Source organism: Neoarius graeffei, chromosome 27, assembly GCF_027579695.1.
Source record: "Neoarius graeffei isolate fNeoGra1 chromosome 27, fNeoGra1.pri, whole genome shotgun sequence".
Lineage (NCBI taxonomy): Eukaryota > Metazoa > Chordata > Actinopteri > Siluriformes > Ariidae > Neoarius > Neoarius graeffei.
Genome location: NC_083595.1, coordinates 51,792,801 through 51,812,181, shown reverse-complemented (window position 1 = coordinate 51,812,181; position 19,381 = coordinate 51,792,801). Strand labels below are relative to the sequence as shown.

At 44.1% G+C, this 19,381-nt stretch overlaps 1 protein-coding gene across 3 annotated transcripts in view; it reads left to right on the top strand.

The window, feature by feature from the left end:
- The window catches only part of mylk3 (myosin light chain kinase 3), an 82,895-nt gene that overhangs the window by 61,195 nt on the left and 2,319 nt on the right, over positions 1 to 19,381 (top strand). For 2 of the 3 annotated variants that reach the window (XM_060911307.1, XM_060911305.1), the window contains exon 12: positions 13,931 to 14,066. In XM_060911307.1, the coding sequence (XP_060767290.1) occupies positions 13,931 to 14,066 (136 nt within the window). The remainder of the gene's footprint in view (positions 1 to 13,930; positions 14,067 to 19,381) is intronic. The other variant, XM_060911306.1, reaches the window with a different exon arrangement.

Sequence of the window (19,381 nt, the reverse complement as noted above, 5' to 3'; positions counted from 1 at the left end):
ATTCAACAACATTCATCCATGCATTCAACCTTCTACTCATCCATCCATCCATCCATCCATCCATCCAACCAACCACCTATTTATCCATCCATCCATCCATCCATCCATCCATCCATCCATCCATCACTCCATCCACCTTTCATCTCACATGACTGTTTCTCTCTATTTTTCTAATCTATTTTTCTTCCATCCATCCATCCATCCATCCATCCATTCATTGGATCATCTATTACTTCTATCCATGATTCCATTCAACAACATTCATCCATGCATTCAACCTTCTACTCATCCATCCATCCATCCATCCATCCATCCAACCAACCACCTATCCATCCATCCATCCATCCATCCATCCATCCATCCATCACTCCATCCACCTTTCATCTCACATGACTGTTTCTCTCTATTTTTCTAATCTATTTTTCTTCCATCCATCCATCCATCCATCCATCCATCCATCCATCCATCCATCCATTCATTGGATCATCTATTACTTCTATCCATGATTCCATTCAACAACATTCATCCATGGATTCAACCTTCTACTCATCCATCCATCCATCCATCCATCCATCCATCCATCCATCCATTATTCCATCTCACATGACTGTTTCTCTCTATTTTTCTAATCTATTTTTCTTCCATCCATCCATCCATCCATCCATCCATCCATCCATCCATCCATCCATCCATTCATTGGATCATCTATTACTTCTATCCATGATTCCATTCAACAACATTCATCCATGCATTCAACCTTCTACTCATCCATCCATCCATCCATCCATCCATCCATCCATCCATCCATCCAACCAACCACCTATTTATCCATCCATCCATCCATCCATCCATCACTCCATCCACCTTTCATCTCACATGACTGTTTCTCTCTATTTTTCTAATCTATTTTTCTTCCATCTGTTCATCCATCCATACATCCACTGGATCACCCATTACATCTGTCCATAATTCCATTCAACACACATTCATCCATGGATTCAACCTTCTACTCATCCATCCAGCCAGCCAGCCAGCCATCTTTCTCTCTATTTTTCTCATCTATTTTCCTTCCATCTGGTCAGCCATTGGATCATCCATTACATCTATCCATAATTCCATTCAACAACATTCATCCATGCATCCAACCTTCGACTCATCCATCCATCCATCCATCCATCCATCCATCACTCCATCTACTCTTCCACCAGTCAATCCATGCATTCATTCATCTTTCTGTTTGTTTGAACATCCACCTTCTCTTTTTGTAATTCTTTATTCTCTGGTAAAGGAAGTTGTGATCGCAGTATGTGGCTGCTGTTAAATAATTCATGATCTAAAAATGTCCTTGAACCTGAAACCCCACCCAATAAGTACCGAATGTGAGCTACTTTATTAGCAGTTAGCCAGTTAGGTAATGGTGATGATATGAAGCTTTCAGGGATGGAATGCTGGACTTGGGGGTGCTTTTCCAAATTGCATATCGGTTGTATTCATATTTTATGAGGTGTAATCATAAAAAGCATATTATAGTTAGAATATTTAATTTAAATGACAAGAACATTATGGACTACCTTCATATTTAAGTGGAAGTTTAAAGTTGTTGTTTTTTTAAGGAAAAATCATTCTATTTAACTTCTCGCTTTAATATTTTGGGATTTTTACAGTAACAGGATGTACGGCTGGCAGTTCATTCTTTCATCCATGCACTTCCTCTTTTCAGAATGGAACATTTAACCCAGCAAACATCCGGATGCATTCATCTAAAGGTCTAAATTAACGGTGGTGATGAGGCTGAGCTGTAAGGCTGGGGTTTTTTTAGGGCCATGCGAGCGTCACTGCTCATCTGGCATGAGAGAATAGGCGACTGGCACAGCAGGGGTCAGCGAGGACCTCCACTGCCTGCTAATGATGGGCTACAGATTTGTGACAGGGTGCACTTAGTGACATAACACACACCCACATTTAACATTTTCCGCATTCACACCCGCTCTCCGCTGACTGAAAACATAGACACAGATGGGCAGCCTTTCAACAAGACGTGCCTGAGAAAATGCGTTTTTGATTGTGCACAAGTGTTGTGTAATTGCTGTCGTTTGTCCAATGAAAATGGTTTTGGATAGCAAACAGTTCAAAATCATTCTCACTGCCATATCACCGCCATCACTGTGTAGAGGGCCGCGTGAATCGCTCTTACTCTCGGAGAGACTCAACATTATGCTGACCTGTATGGGCAGGTCAAAGATCACGAAATAACTAGATATCCAGGGGTAATTATAGAGTATCAGTGTCAAAGTAATCATCTGCATAGATTTAAAAAATGGTGTAAGGCGTTTACAAAGTGTAAATTGTGAATCATGTTCATACAACATGCGCACACACACACACATATATATATATATATATATATATACAGTGGTGCTTGAAAGTTTGTGAACCCTTTAGAATTTTCTAGATTTCTGCATAAATATGACCTAAAACGTCATCAGATTTTCACACAAGTCCTAAAAATAGATAAAGAGAACCCAGTTAAACAAATGAGACAAAAATATTATACTTGGTCATTTATTTATTGAGGAAAATGATCCAATATTACATATCTGTGAGTGGCAAAAGTATATGAACCTTTGCTTTCAGTATCTGGTGTGACCCCCTTGTGCAGCAATAACTGCAACTAAACGTTTGCGGTAACTGTTGATCAGTCCTGCACACCAGCTTGGAGGAATTTTAGCCCATTCCTCCGTACAGAACAGCTTCAACTCTGGGATGTTGGTTGGTTTCCTCATGAACTGCTCGCTTCAGGTCCTTCCACAACATTTCAATTGGATTAAGGATTGACTTTGACTTGGCCATTCCAAAACATTAACTTTATTCTTCTTTAACCATTCTTTGGTAGAACGACTTGTGTGCTTAGGGTCATTGTCTTGCTGCATGACCCACCTTCTCTTGAGATTAAGTTCATGGACAGATGTCCTGATATTTTCCTTTAGAATTTGCTGGTATAATTCAGAGTTCATTGTTCCATCAATGATGGTAAGCTGTCCTGGCCCAGATGCAGCAAAACAGGCCCAAACCATGATACTACCACCACCATGTTTCACAGATGGGATAAGGTTCTTATGCTGGAATGCAGTGTTTTCCTTTCTCCAAACATAACGCTTCTCATTTAAACCAAAAAGTTCTATTTTGGTCTCATCCGTCCACAAAACATTTTTCCAATAGCCTTCTGGCTTGTCCACATGATCTTTAGCAAACTGCAGATGAGCAGCAATGTTCTTTTTGGAGAGCAGTGGCTTTCTCCTTGCAACCCTGCCATGCACACCATTGTTGTTCAGTGCTCTCGTGACAGTGGACTCATGAACATTAACATGATCCAATGTGAGAGAGGCCTTCAGTTGCTTAGAAGTTACCCTGGGGTCCATTATGACCTCGCTGACTACTACACGCCTTGCTCTTGGAGTGATCTTTGTTGGTCGACCACTCCTGGGGAGGGTAACAATGGTCTTGAATTTCCTCCATTTGTACACAATCTGTCTGACTGTGGATTGGTGGAGTCCAAACTCTTTAGAGATGGTTTTGTAACCTTTTCCAGCCTGATGAGCATCAACAACGCTTTTTCTGAGGTCCTCAGAAATCTCCTTTGTTCGTGCCATGATACACTTCCACAAACATGTGTTGTGAAGCTCAGACTTTGATAGATCCCTGTTCTTTAAATAAAACAGGGTGCCCACTCACACCTGATTGTCGTCCCATTGATTTAAAACACCTGACTCTAATTTCACCTTCATATTAACTGCTAATCCTAGAGGTTCACATACTTTTGCCACTCACAGATATGTAATATTGGATCATTTTCCTCAATAAATAAATGACCAAGTGTAATATTTGTGTCTCATTTGTTTAACTGGGTTCTCTTTATCTACTTTTAGGACTTGTGTGAAAATCTGATGATGTTTTAGGTCATATTTATGCAGAAATATGGAAAATTCTAAAGGGTTCACAAACTTTCAAGCACCACTGTATATATATATATATCATCTCGTCTTCTTCCGCTTTATCCGGGACTGGGTCGTGGAGGCAGCAGTCTAAGCAGGGAAGCCCAAACTTCCCTTTCCCCAGACACCTCGGCCAGCTCCTTGGGAAGAACACCGAGGCGTTCCCAGGCCAGCCGAGAGACATGGTCCCTCCAGCATGTCCTGGGTCTTCCCTGGGGCCTCCTCCCAGGGGGACATGCCTGGAACACCTTCCCAGGGAGGCGTCCAGGAGGCATCCGAAAAAGATGCCCGAGCCACCTCAGCTGATTCCTCTCGATGTGGAGGAGCAGCGGCTCTACTCCGAGCTCCTCCCGAGTGACTGTGCTTCTCACCCTATCTCTAAGGGAGCGCCCAGCCACCCTGCGAAGGAAACTCATTTCGGCCGCTTGTATCCGCGATCTTGTTCTTTCGGTCATTACCCAAAGCTCATGACCATAGGTGAGAGTCGGAACGTAGATCGACCGGTAAATTGAGAGCTTCGCCTTTTGGCTCAGCTCCTTCTTCACCACGACGGACCAGTAAAGCGACCGCATCACTGCGGAGGCTGCACCGATCCGCCTGTCAATCTCGCACTCCATCCTTCCCTCACTCGTGAACAAGATCCCGAGATACTTAAACTCCTCCACTTGAGGCAGGACTTCTCCACCAACCTGGAGAGGACAAGCCACCCTTTTCCGGTCGAGAACCATGGCCTCGGACTTGGAGGTGCTGATTCTCATCCCAGCCACTTCACACTCGACTGCAAACCGCCCCAGTGCATGCTGAAGGTCCTGGTTTGAAGAAGCCAACAGGACAACATCATCTGCAAAAAGCAGAGATGAAATCCTGTGGTTCCCAAACAGGATTTCTTCCGGCCCCTGGCTGCACCTAGAAATTCTGTCCATAAAAATTATGAACAGAACCGGTGACAAAGGGCAGCCCTGCCGGAGTCCAACATGCACTGGGAACAGGTCTGACTTACTGCCGGCAATGTGAACCAGACTCCTACTCCGTTCGTACAGGGACCGGACAGCCCTTAGCAAAGAGCCCCGAACCCCATACTCCCGAAGCACCCCCCACAGAATATCACGGGGGACACGGTCGAATGCCTTCTCCAGATCCACAAAGCACATGTGGACTGGTTGGGCAAACTCCCATGAACCCTCGAGCACCCTATGAAGGGTATAGAGCTGGTCCAGTGTTCCACGACCAGAACGAAAACCGCATTGTTCCTCCTGGATCCGAGGTTCGACTATTGGTCGAATTCTCCTCTCCAGTACCCTGGAGTAAACCTTCCCTGGGAGGCTGAGAAGTGTGATTCCCCTATAATTGGAGCACACTCTCCGGTCCCCTTTCTTAAAAAGAGGGACCACCACCCCAGTCTGCCACTCCAGAGGCACTGTCCCCGACCGCCACGCGATGTTGCAGAGGCATGTCAACCAAGACAGCCCCACAACATCCAGAGACTTGAGATACTCAGGGTGGATCTCATCCACCCCCGGTGCCTTGCCACCGAGGAGCTTGCAACCACCTCAGTGACTTCGGCTTGTGTAATGGACGAGTCCACCTCTGAGTCATCAGCCTCAGTCTCCTCAGTGGAAGACATGATGGTGGGATTGAGGAGATCCTCAAAGTATTCCTTCCACCGCCCGACAATGTCCCCAGTCGAGGTCAACAGCTCCCCACCTGCACTGTTAACAGTGTTGGCAGAGTACTGCTTCCCCCTCCTGAGGCGCCGGACGGTTTGCCAGAATTTCTTTGAGGCCGACCGATAGTCCTTCTCCATGGCCTCCCCGAACTCCTCCCAGTTCCGAGTTTTTGCCTCCACAACTGCCCGAGCTGCAGCACGCCTGGCCTGCCGATACCCGTCAGCTGCCTCAGGAGTCCTGGAGGTCAACATGGCCCAATAGGACTCCTTCTTCAGCTTGACGGCATCCCTTACTTCTGGTGTCCACCACCGGGTTTGGGGATTGCCGCCACGACAGGCACCGGAGACCTTGCGGCCACAGCTCCGAACACCTGCGTCCACAATGGAGGTAGAGAACATGGTCCACTCAGACTCAATGTCCCCCGCCTCCCTCAGAAGCTGGGAAAAGCTCTCCCGGAGGTGGGAGTTAAAGACCTCCCCGACAGAGTGCTCGGCCAGACATTCCCAGCAGACCCTCACCATATGTTTGGGCCTGCCAGGTCTGTCCAGCTTCCTCCTCCGCCAGCGGATCCAACTTGCCACCAGGTGGTGATCAGTTGACAGCTCAGCCCCTCTCTTCACCCGAGTGTCCAAGACATAGGGCCGGAGATCAGATGAAATGACTACAAAGTCTATCATTGACCTCCGACCTAAGGTGTCCTGGTGCCACGTGCACTTATGGACACCCCTATGCTCGAACATGGTGTTCGTTATGGACAAACCGTGACTAGCACAGAAGTCCAATAACAAAACACCACTCGGGTTCAGATTGGGGAGGCCGTTCCTCCCAACCACACCCCTCCAGGTGTCACTGTCGTCGCCCACATGAGCACTGAAGTCCCCCAGTAGCACAATGGAGTCCCCAGTCTGAGCACCCCTCAGTACCTCTCCCAGGGACTCCAAGAAGGCCGGATACTCTATACTGCTATTTGGGCCATAGGCACAAACAACAGCAAGAGCCCTCTCCCCAATCCGAAGGCTCAGAGAGGCGACCCTCTCGTTCACTGGGGTAAACTCCAACACATGGCGGCTGAGCTGGGGAGCTATAAGCAAGCCCACACCAGCCCGCCACCGCTCACCACGGGTGACTCCAGAGAAGTGGAGAGTCCAGCCCCTCTCGAGGAGCTGAGTTCCAGAGCCCAAGCTGTGCGTGGAGGTGAGCCCAACTATCTCTAGCTGGTACCTCTCAACCTCCCGCACAAGCTCAGGCTCTTTCCCCCCCAACGAAGTGACATTCCATGTCCCAACAGCTAGCTGCTGTGTCCGGGGATCAGGTTGTTGAGGCCCCTGCCTTCGACTGCCACCCAATCCACACTGCACCAGTCCCCTACTGCTACCTCTGTGGGTGGTGAACCCACAGGAGGTCGGGCCCACGTCACCTCTTCGGGCTGAGCCTGGCCGGGCCCCATGGGCAAAGGCCCGGCCACCAAGCACTCGCATACGAGCCCCAACCCCGGGCCTGGCTCCAGGGTGGGGCCCCGGCTGCGTCATACCGGGCGACGTCACGGTCCTCAGTTTTTTCTCCATAGGGGTTTTGGTGAACTGCTCTTGGTCTGGCCTGCCACCTAGGACCTGTCTGCTTTGGGAAACCCTGACAGGGGCATAATGCCCCCGACAACATAGCTCCTAGGATCATTCAAGCACACAAACCCCTCCACCACAATAAGGTGGCAGTTCTAGGAGGGGTGTATATATATATATATATATATATATATATATATATATATATATATATACACAGTGGTGCTTGAAAGTTTGTGAACCCTTTAGAATTTTCTATATTTCTGCATAAATATGACCGAAAACATCATCAGATTTTCACGCAAGTCCTAAAAGTAGATAAAGAGAACCCAGTTAAACAAATGAGACAAAAATATTATACTTGGTCATTTATTTACTGAGGAAAATGATCCAATATTACATATCTGTGAGTGGCAAAAGTATGTGAACCTTTGCTTTCAGTATCTGGTGTGACCCCCTTGTGCAGCAATAACTACAACTAAACATTTGCGGTAAGTGTTGATCAGTCCTGCACACTGGCTTGGAGGAATTTTAGCCCGTTCCTCCGTACAGAACAGCTTCAACTCTGGGATGTTGGTTGGTTTCCTCATGAACTGCTCGCTTCAGGTCCTTCCACAACATTTCAATTGGATTAAGGTTTGACTTTGACTTGGCCATTCCAAAACATTAACTTTATTCTTCTTTAACCATTCTTTGGTAGGACGACTTGTGTGCTTAGGGTCGTTGTCTTGCTGCGTGACCCACCTTTTCTTGAGATTCAGTTCATGGACAGATGTCCTGATATTTTCCTTTAGAATTCGCTGGTATAATTCTGAATTCCTTGTTCCATCAATGATGGCAAACCGTCCTGGCCCAGATGCAGCAAAACAGGCCCAAACCATGATACTACCACCACCATGTTTCACAGATGGGATAAGGTTCTTATGCTGGAATGCAGTGTTTTCCTTTCTCCAAATATAATGCTTCTCATTTAAACCAAAAAGTTCTATTTTGGTCTCATCCATCCACAAACATTTTTCCAATAGCCTTCTGGCTTGTCCACGTGATCTTTATCAAACTGCAGATGAGCAGCAATGTTCTTTTTGGAGAGCAGTGGCTTTCTCCTTGCAACCCTGCCATGCACACCATTGTTGTTCAGTGTTCTCCTGATGGTGGACTCATGAACATTAACATGATCCAATGTGAGAGAGGCCTTCAGTTGCTTAGAAGTTACCCTGGGGTTCTTTGTGACCTTGCCGACTCTTACACACCTTGCTCTTGGAGTGATCTTTGTTGGTCAACCACTCCTGGGGAGGGTAACAATGGTCTTGAATTTCCTCCATTTGTACACAACCTGTCTGACTGTGGATTGGTGGAGTCCAAACTCATTAGAGAATGGTTTTGTAACCTTTTCCAGCCTGATGAGCATCAACAATGCTTTTTCTGAGGTCCTCAGAAATCTCCTTTGTTTGTGCCATGATACACTTCCACAAACATGTGTTGTGAAGATCAGACTTTGATAGATCCCTGTTCTTTAAATAAAACAGGGTGCCCACTCACACCTGATTGTCATCCCATTGATTATAAAAACACCTGACTCTAATTTCACCTTCAAATTAACTGCTAATCCTAGAAGTTCACATACTTTTGCCACTCACAGATATGTAATATTGGATCATTTTCCTAAATAAATAAATGACCGAGTATAATATTTGTGTCTCATTTTTTTAACTGGGTTCTCTTTATCTACTTTTAGGACTTGCGTGAAAATCTGATGATGTTTTAGGTCATATTTATGCAGAAATATAGAAAATTCTAAAGGGTTCACAAACTTTCAAGCACCACTGTGTGTGTATAGGGCAGCACGGTGGTGTAGTGGTTAGCGCTGTCGCCTCACAGCAAGAAGGTCCGGGTTCGAGCCCCGTGGCCGGCGAGGGCCTTTCTGTGCGGAGTTTGCATGTTCTCCCCGTGTCCGCGTGGGTTTCCTCCGGGTGCTCCGGTTTCCCCCACAGTCCAAAGACATGCAGGTTAGGTTAACTGGTGACTCTAAATTGACCGTAGGTGTGAATGTGAGTGTGAATGGTTGTCTGTGTCTATGTGTATGACCTGGCGACTTGTCCAGGGTGTACCCCGCCTTTCGCCCATAGTCAGCTGGGATAGGCTCCAGCTTGCCTGCGACCCTGTAGAACAGTATCAAGCGGCTAGAGATAATGAGATGAGATGATATATATATTGTGTGTGTCCTTGTGAGGACCTTCTTGTGACATAATAAATCTAACCATAATCTTTCTCTCAGGAACCAAAAAGAAAACAATTTGGCTCTTTTAGTTTTTTTTTAAATAAAAGCTGCTTACTTTTGTTAAGAGCAAACATGGATGGATGGATGTTGAATGGGTACATGAGTAGATAAATGGATGGATGCACCAGTGGATGTATGGTTGAATGAACTGATGGATGGATGGATGGATGGATGGATGGATGGATGGATGGATGGATGGATGGATGGATGGATGTTGAATGGGGGAATGAGTAGATAAATGGACAGATACACCAATGGATATATGGTTGAATGAACGGATGGATGGGTGGATGAATGGATGCATGTTGAATGGGTACATGAGTAGAAAATTGATGGATGCACCAATGGCTATATGGTTAAATGAACTGATGGATGGATGGATGTTGAATGGGTACATGAGTAGAAAATTGATGGATACACCAGTGGCTGGATGGATGGATGGGTGTTGAATGGGTACATGAGTAGATAAATGGATGGATGGATGGATGAAAATTTGTTCTCCACCAAGATATGAAAATGTGCCCTTGTACACACACTCACAGTACACTCTGACATTTTCAGCAGTGTGTGATTTATAACAGAAATTTTAATGGAGTTTTCACCATCTCTGTGCTCTCTCTCTGGCCCTGTCCACATGGCAACGGATTCAGGTGAATCTGATAAAATTGTTTATCGTTTCGGCCTGGTGTCCACACGGCACCGGCATTTTGGGTGCCCCAAAACGAAATCTTTTGAGAACGGGTTTCAGAGTGGAAAAAACTGGCAACGGCGCCGTTGCGAAGTCGTCTGGATGAGTAGAACGGATTTGTTTACGATGACATCACAACCACATGACTGTCAGTGCTTCACACCGGGTAGAAGTGTAACAAGCTCGATGCGAGTTGTCAACAAATCCTATAACTTGGTTCATGAAACGCGCTTACAAAATATTTTCACTTTGAATATTTATTGTGTAATGGTGCAAAGTGAGAGAGAGAGAGAGAGAGAGAGAGAGAGAGAGAGAGAATAGCCCTTAGGGCAGAGTCTTTTGTCCAAACACTGCGTAAGCAGTACCAAACCGCGCACCGCCCATGCGCTTTCCAAAAACAAAAACAATCCCACCAGCAAACATAGGAAAAAAAAGGAGCGATCTCACCTCTTCAGATGTTGGTTTAAGTCCGACAATACATTCCTCAAAAAGGGCGTAGAAGAACAAAGTAATCCATCAATGTGTAGTATTCAATTTATTCCAGACCATTAAAGAATTCTGGAGGATATCAGAATGTTGGCGTACCGGCTTCCATCTACCCCCATTCATTCCTCTTTCCGCGTCTTTTGTTTTACGCTACTGATTAATAATCAAAACTTTATGTGGCTGATGCTACAGAAGAAGGGGTTTATGCGCATGCGTCTACTTCTTCTATTGTTCTGGTGTCTCTGATGGGGCCGTCTTACAGCGCACGTAGAGGTGTGGCATGTGTATTGCATCGTTTTCAGCAAGCGTTGCGTTGCCATATGTACCTGATATTTTACTGATCCGTTGCCCATGTGGACGCAATATTTAAAAAGAAAAATCTCGTTGCCGTTGTCGTGTGGATGTAGCCTCTGTCTCTCTCTCTCTCTCTCTCTCTCTCTCTCACACCAATGTGTTTCAGGTTAATGGGTCACATGTGATTTTAGCTAATGACCACTAATGGCACATCCACAGTCACACTCAGGCTCCTTCATGAATACCATGTGGCTAATTAAGCTGAACTGCCACTGAAATTAAAATGAACATAATTTAATTATCACCAAAGGCAGAAAACCTCCTGATAGCCTGTGGGTCTAATTAGTGTTGGCACATTATTTACTCTCTCAATGTACACTTTATAATTCTGTTGCATTATATAGAACACACACGGAGTGAGACGTGTGAGGAATAAAACTCTTGGGAGTGTGTGGTTAAAGCTAATTAATCAAGAATGTTTATTATTCTTATTATTACATCACACTCTGAAGCATTTTATTCGTCTTATACTGCAGCTATTTGTAAATGATTACAATTGTTATTTATTAAAAATGGCATTTAAAGTGATATAAATATGAGACTGTCAAATGTCATGTTCTCACTTATGTTATAGCAGTGATAAACAGTTGTTCCTTCACCAGCGTCTCTGTTTTTCTCGCTCTTGAAGTTAATAAGAAAAAATCCATATCGATGATTACATACATTTTTAGGTCCCTGTGAATGAGCTGTTACTATAGAAACGATAACGTGCTAGAATGAGTGAGTGCATTAATATAAACCTGTGGTTGAACAGAAAATTATTCAACACCTGACGACCAATCACAATCCAGAATTCAACATCGTTGTTGTGTAAAATACAGTCGTGTGCAAAATTATTATTAGGCTACATCCACACGACAACGGCAACGAGATGTTATTTAAAAATATATCGCGTCCAAATGGGCAACGATCAGTAAAATATCAGGTCCATATGGCAACGCAACGCTTGCTGAAAACGATGCAATACACATGCCACACCTCTAGGGGCGCTGTAAGACGGTCCCTTCGGAGACACCAGAACAGTAGAAGAAGTAAGGACGCATGCGCATAAACTATTATGCGCGAGACTTCATATTAGCCACAAAGTCAGGAAAATCTGTTCGTAAAATTACATTATAATGACCAAATACAATGAAAAGTATTTTTCCAGTCTCACCTGTGAAAGGTAATCCCATGTGATCTCGTTTGGACGGCAAACCTGTTGGTACAGTTAAACGCAGCTAATCTTTATTCTCCGCTTTGACCTCTCCAATATGGCGGCGAGGATGACGTATGATTCTACGCGGAAGGCGGCGTCTTTAATGGTCCGGAATAAATTGAATGCTACACGTTGATGGATTAATTTGCTCTTCTGCGCCCTTTTTGAGGAATGTATTGTAGGACTTAAACCAACATATGAAGAGGTGAGATCGCTCCTTTTTTTCCCTATTTTTGCTGGCGGGATTGACTCTGCCCTAAGGGCTATTCACTCTCTCGCTCTCTCTCTCTCTCTCTCTCTCTCTCTCACTTTGCACCATTACACAATAAATATTCACAGTGAAAATATTTTGTAAGCGCGTTTCATGAACCAAGTTATAGGATTTGTTGACAACTCGCATCGAGTTCGTTACACTTCTACCCGGCGTGAAGCACTCACAGTCATGTGGTTGTGACGTCATCGTAAACAAATCCGTTCTACTCATCCAGACGACTTCGCAACGGCAACGTTGCCAGATCTTTCCACTCTGGAACCCGTTCTCAAAAGATTGCGTTTTGGGCACCCAAAACGCCGGTGCCGTGTGGACGCCAGGCCTAAACGATAAGCAATTGTATCGGAGTCACCTGAATCCGTTGCCGTGTGGACAGGGCCTTAGGCACATGTAAAGACTAAAAATGGGTTAAAAAATAATGAAATTGAATGTTTCAACATCTCATCTCATCATCTCTAGCCACTTTATCCTGTTCTACAGGGTCACAGGCAAGCTGGAGCCTATCCCAGCTGACTACGGGCGAAAGGCGGGGTACACCCTGGACAAGTCACCAGGTCATCACAGGGCTGACACATAGACACAGACAACCATTCACACTCACATTCACACCTACGCTCAATTTAGAGTCACCAGTTAACCTAACCTGCATGTCTTTGGACTGTGGGGGAAACCGGAGCACCCGGAGGAAACCCACGCGGACACGGGGAGAACATGCAAACTCCGCACAGAAAGGCCCTCACCGGCCACGGGGCTCGAACCCAGACCTTCTTGCTGTGAGGCGACAGTGCTAACCACTACACCACCGTGCCGCCCATGTTTCAACATTAAAAAATAAAAACTATAAGCAGTAATCAGTAAGACATAATAAATGAAACAAAGTCAATATTTGGTGTGAGATAACCCTTTACTTTAAAAAAATAAATAAATATATATATATATATATATATATATATATATATATATATATATATATATATATATATCCGTCTCAGGTCCAGTGAGTGCAGTTTTATGCAGAAATGAGCTGTAGGTTTTACTGAACATCTTGCAGAACCAGCCACAGTTCTTCTGGACATTTTGACTGTCACACTCACTTCTTAGTTTTGCACCAAAAATTTTTCACTAGCCTTCATTATGTTTTCTTTTTTAATCTGAAAAGTGGTCTTTTATGGAATATGCTGCTCAGACACAAACATTTTTTTCTGTAACATTTAATTTTGTGCTGGAAAACGAACATTTGGTCTCTAAAATGTTTTTGAACTCTTTTGACTCGATAATGTAGAAGTCATAAAATAGAACTCTCTATATATATACAGTAGTACAAGTTTGTTTCTCGACTGTTAAGATATAATCACTATAATACTCTGTGTGTGTGTGTGTGTGTGTGTGTGTGTGTGTGTGTGTGTGTGTGTGTGTGTGTGTGTGTGTGTGTGACAGCAGCCGACTGAGTGCCTCAGGTTGTATGAAACACAGCTGGCTGAATAATCTGGAGGAAAAAGCAAAGCAGCACCGAGTCCGTCTCAAATCCCAGATGAGACTACAGCGTTACCTAGCAGCTCACCGACAGTGGAAGGTACACCCACTTCATGATGTGACACCTGGAGCACTCGTACCTCTGTGATTAAAAGAATAATTTTTTAATGAGAAATTTAATAATTTCCTTCACCTATGACCACTTAGAACCCCTGAGTCCCTGTCAGAATGCAGTATATTAAAAACTAACTTGAATCTTAGCATATTAGTAAACATCCATCCATCCATCCATCCATCCATTATCCATAGCCGCTTTATCCTGTGCAGGGTCGCTGGCAAGCTGGATCCTATCCCAGCTGACTACAGGCAAAAGGCGGGGTACACCCTGGACAAGTCGCCAGGTCATCACAGGGCTGACACATAGACACAGACAACCATTCGCACTCACATTCACACCTACGGTCAATTTAGAGTCACCAGTTAACCTAACCTGCATGTCTTTGGACTGTGGGGGAAACCGGAGCACCCGGAGGAAACCCACGCGGACACGGGGAGAACATGCAAACTCTGCACAGAAAGGCCCCCGTCAGCTGCTGGGCTTGAACCCAGAACCTTCTTGCTGTGAGGTGACAGTGCTAACCACTACACCACTGTGCCACCTATTAGTAAACACATACGAACAAAAAATAACACACTACATTTCCTTCTTTTACACTAAACAGGGAAACATGGTGCATGGGTTCTGCACATGCTCTGCATTCACCATGTCTAAGGAGAAGCTTGGGTTTGCGCGTTGCACTGCAGGAGATGTAATCAAAAGCGAATATCTCATCCAACCTACAGTAGTTCAGTATTTTTTATTTGATTCACACAAACGCACTGAAACCTCTGTCCAATAAACGTGCTGAAAAAGTTGGGTTTGTCATTTTAGTTGGATTCATGTATTGTGATATTCACATAACATTTTTATTGGCGTAACATCCATCTTGATGCCCTACGTCTGGCGGGAGTCTCATCACATTGCTCCCGTGAAGGACGCCCCCATACAAATAGTCGAAAGACACACTTAGAAGATGGCTCTGGACACTTGATCTTGCTACGATGATTTAGGACTGCAGTCACCATGGTAACTTTAGGACTACAGTTATCATGAACACTTTTTTAGCATTTGTTCCTAATTTTGCAGTGGGTGGAGTTATGCTCAGGACTGGGGATGAAATTACACACACTTTGAATATTAAATATGTTGCATCTGCGCCACACAAATCACCACCACACCAGCAGAGGGCAGCCTTCCCTGAAAGTTAAGACCTTTTTTTGTTGGTTACCCTTATTTTCAGTAACCGTGTGCACCTGGTTCTAATCCCAGCTCATTACCACATGTATTTAAACAGCTTCTGCTGGGTTGCTCTCTTATTCAAGACCCTGCTGGACTTTTGTTATGTTCCTGTCTTGCCTTGCTAATATCTTTGTTTAGTTTAAGCTTATTGTTTGAATAAATTTCCTCCACGCATGGACCCTCAACTTCCAGTCGAGTCCCACTTCTTAAAGAATCATTTCCTTCTGAATCTAAATCGTATCCTAAGAGATTCAATTGTACAACCCCGATTCCAAAAAAGTTGGGACAAAGTACAAATTGTAAATAAAAACGGAATGCAATAATTTACAAATCTCAAAAACTGATATTGTATTCACAATAGAACATAGACAACATTTCAAATGTTGAAAGTGAGACATTTTGAAATTTCATGCCAAATATTGGCTCATTTGAAATTTCATGACAGCAACACATCTCAAAAAAGTTGGGACAGGGGCAATAAGAGGCTGGAAAAGTTAAAGGTACAAAAAAGGAACAGCTGGAGGACCAAATTGCAGCTTATTAGGTCAATTGGCAATAGGTCATTAACATGACTGGGTATAAAAAGAGCATCTTGGAGTGGCAGCGGCTCTCAGAAGTAAAGATGGGAAGAGGATCACCAATCCCCCTAATTCTGCGCCGACAAATAGTGGAACAATATCAGAAAGGAGTTCGACAGTGTAAAATTGCAAAGAGTTTGAACATATCATCATCTACAGTGCATAATATCATCAAAAGATTCAGAGAATCTGGAAGAATCTCTGTGCGTAAGGGTCAAGGCCGGAAAACCATACCGGGTGCCCGTGATCTTCGGGCCCTTAGACGGCACTGCATCACATACAGGCATGCTTCTGTATTGGAAATCACAAAATGGGCTCAGGAATATTTCCAGAGAACATTATCTGTGAACACAATTCACCGTGCCATCTGCCGTTGCCAGCTAAAACTCTATAGTTCAAAGAAGAAGCCGTATCTAAACATGATCCAGAAGCGCAGACGTCTTCTCTGGGCCAAGGCTCATTTAAAATGGACTGTGGCAAAGTGGAAAACTGTTCTGTGGTCAGACGAATCAAAATTTGAAGTTCTTTATGGAAATCAGGGACGCCGTGTCATTCGGACTAAAGAGGAGAAGGACGACCCAAGTTGTTATCGGCACTCAGTTCAGAAGCCTGCATCTCTGATGGTATGGGGTTGCATTAGTGCGTGTGGCATGGGCAGCTTACACATCTGGAAAGACACCATCAGTGCTGAAAGGTATATCCAGGTTCTAGAGCAACATATGCTCCCGTCCAGACGACGTCTCTTTCAGGGAAGACCTTGCATTTTCCAACATGACAATGCCAAACCACATACTGCATCAATTACAGCATCATGGCTGCGTAGAAGAAGGGTCCGGGTACTGAACTGGCCAGCCTGCAGTCCAGATCTTTCACCCATAGAAAACATTTGGCGCATCATAAAACAGAAGATACGACAAAAAAGACCTAAGACAGTTGACCAATTAGAATCTTACATTAGACAAGAATGGGTTAACATTCCTATCCCTAAACTTGAGCAACTTGTCTCCTCAGTCCCCAGACGTTTACAGACTGTTGTAAAGAGAAAAGGGGATGTCTCACAGTGGTAAACATGGCCTTGTCCCAACTTTTTTGAGACGTGTTGTTGTCATGAAATTTAAAATCACCTAATTTTTCTCTTTAAATGATACATTTTCTCAGTTTAAACATTTGATATGTCATCTCTGTTCTATTCTGAATAAAATATGGAATTTTGAAACTTCCACATCATTGCATTCCATTTTTATTTACAATTTGTACTTTGTCCCAACTTTTTTGGAATCGGGGTTGTATTGTCAAATCTTCGCCACTCTGATTAACCTGACAGCATGTTGGACACGGCACTGCTGCAGTCTGGTGTCAAATGGGATTAGGAAATGGAAGGTTAATGAAATTTTAATATTAATAATAATCTGACGCCTTTCATTCTTATCAAATATTCCACAGATCAGGTTTACTCCAGTTCTACATTTATGATCTACATCATAAATAAGAATCAGTAAAAATCTCTCACGCCTCCATCCACGTTTCAGGCAACTCCAGTGTTGAGAACTTTGTGTTAAAGTGACGGGAAGGTTATGAGTTCAAATCCCAGGATAGCAGAGTGTTCACTACAGTCTCAGTGCCTCTAGAAGAAGAAGAAGCCTTTATTTGTCACATGTACACAGTGAAACTTCTCCTCTGCATTTAACCCATCAGAAGCAGTGAACACACACACAGAGCAGTGAGCAGTTATGCTACAGCACCCAGAGAGCAGATCCCCCATCTGGTGCCTTGCTCAAGGGCACTTCAGCTATGATACAGAGGGACGGGAAAGTGCTGTTCATTCACTCAACTCCCCTCACGTTTATCCTGCTGGTCCCAGGAATTGAACCAGCAACCCTTTGGGCCCAAGGCTGCTTCTCTAAACCTTCAGGCCATCTGCCCCATTATCACTGAGGATAAAAAGTGCTGAATGAATGCACTCAGTGAAAATCTGAATTTAATTGCATTTAATCTAATCCTTAAAGGAACCTTAAATTTAGTCATGTATTGAAGTTACCTTTAAGACCCGCCTTTAAACTTAGTAGTAAATTTAAATCACTTTACTGAACTTTTTAAATTCATTAAATATACTGGAAACTGGCGGCACGGTGGTGTAGTGGTTAGTGCTGTTGCCTCACAGCAAGAAGGTCCGGGTTCGAGCCCCGTGGCCGGCGAGGGCCTTTCTGTGCAGAGTTTGCATGTTCTCCCCGTGTCCGCGTGGGTTTCCTCCGGGTGCTCCGGTTTCCCTCACAGTCCAGAGACATGCAGGTTAGGTTAACTGGTGACTCTAAATTGAGCGTAGGTGTGAATGTGAGTGTGAATGGTTGTCTGTGTCTATGTGTCAGCCCTGTGATGACCTGGCAACTTGTCCAGGGTGTACCCCACCTCTTGCCCATAGTCAGCTGGGATAGGCTCCAGCTCGCCTGCGACCCTGTAGGACAGGATAAAGCGGCTAGAGATAATGGATGGATGGATAATATGACATTTTATTATAAATATTGTGTAATAATAATAAGTGTTGCTAGGCAAAACAAACCTCGCCTGGTAGCACTTATGATGAATATGAAGGAAGAAATCGCGAAAAAAAGATTTTGAACGTTTTGGTGACCTTAACCTTGATTTTGACCTTGTGTGTGCATATACTTGGCCAATAAACATGGTTCTGATTCTCTGCTGCTCTCAGACAATCAGAACACACTGTACTGCGCGATTGTTACACTTACATTCTTACAGCACTATGACAGTTTCTAGCGCCTCTATTTGAGGCAGTAGCCACAAAACCTTGACCGGATGACCCCCAAAATTTTGGAGGTTCTATTTGAGACCAATGCCCATCTATTCTGAAAGTTTCATGAAGACTGGTCCAGCCATTTTCCAGTAACATCAACAAACAAACAAACAAACCCGACCGAAAACAATACCTCGCCCCTGGTGGACTCTGTCCCAGGTGAGGTAAAAATAATACTCCAGTAATAATACATATCATTCAGTTCACATTCACTGGATATGAGCAATCATGAGCTCTGATTGGTTACTCTACTACTAGGCTATCAGCTCATATACCTTGAGTAGAGAAAAACAAAATGGAGGCGCGTGTTACTGAACCACCCGAGGACGAAATAAAAACTCTACTCGAAAACAACCCTCCCCCCCAAAAAAAATTATTTAAAAAGTATTTGATGGTACAGTGGTGCTTGAAAGTTTGTGAACCCTTTAGAATTTTCTATATTTCTGCATAAATATGATCTAAAACATCATCAGATTTTCACACAAGTCCTAAAAGTAGATAAAGAGAACCCAGTTAAACAAATGAGACAAAAATATTATACTTGGTCATTTATTTATTGAGGAAAATGATCCAATATTACATATCTGTGAGTGGCAAAAGTATGTGAATCTTTGCTTTCAGTATCTGGTGTGACCCCCTTGCGCAGCAATAACTGCAACTAAACATTTGCGGTAACTGTTGATCAGTCC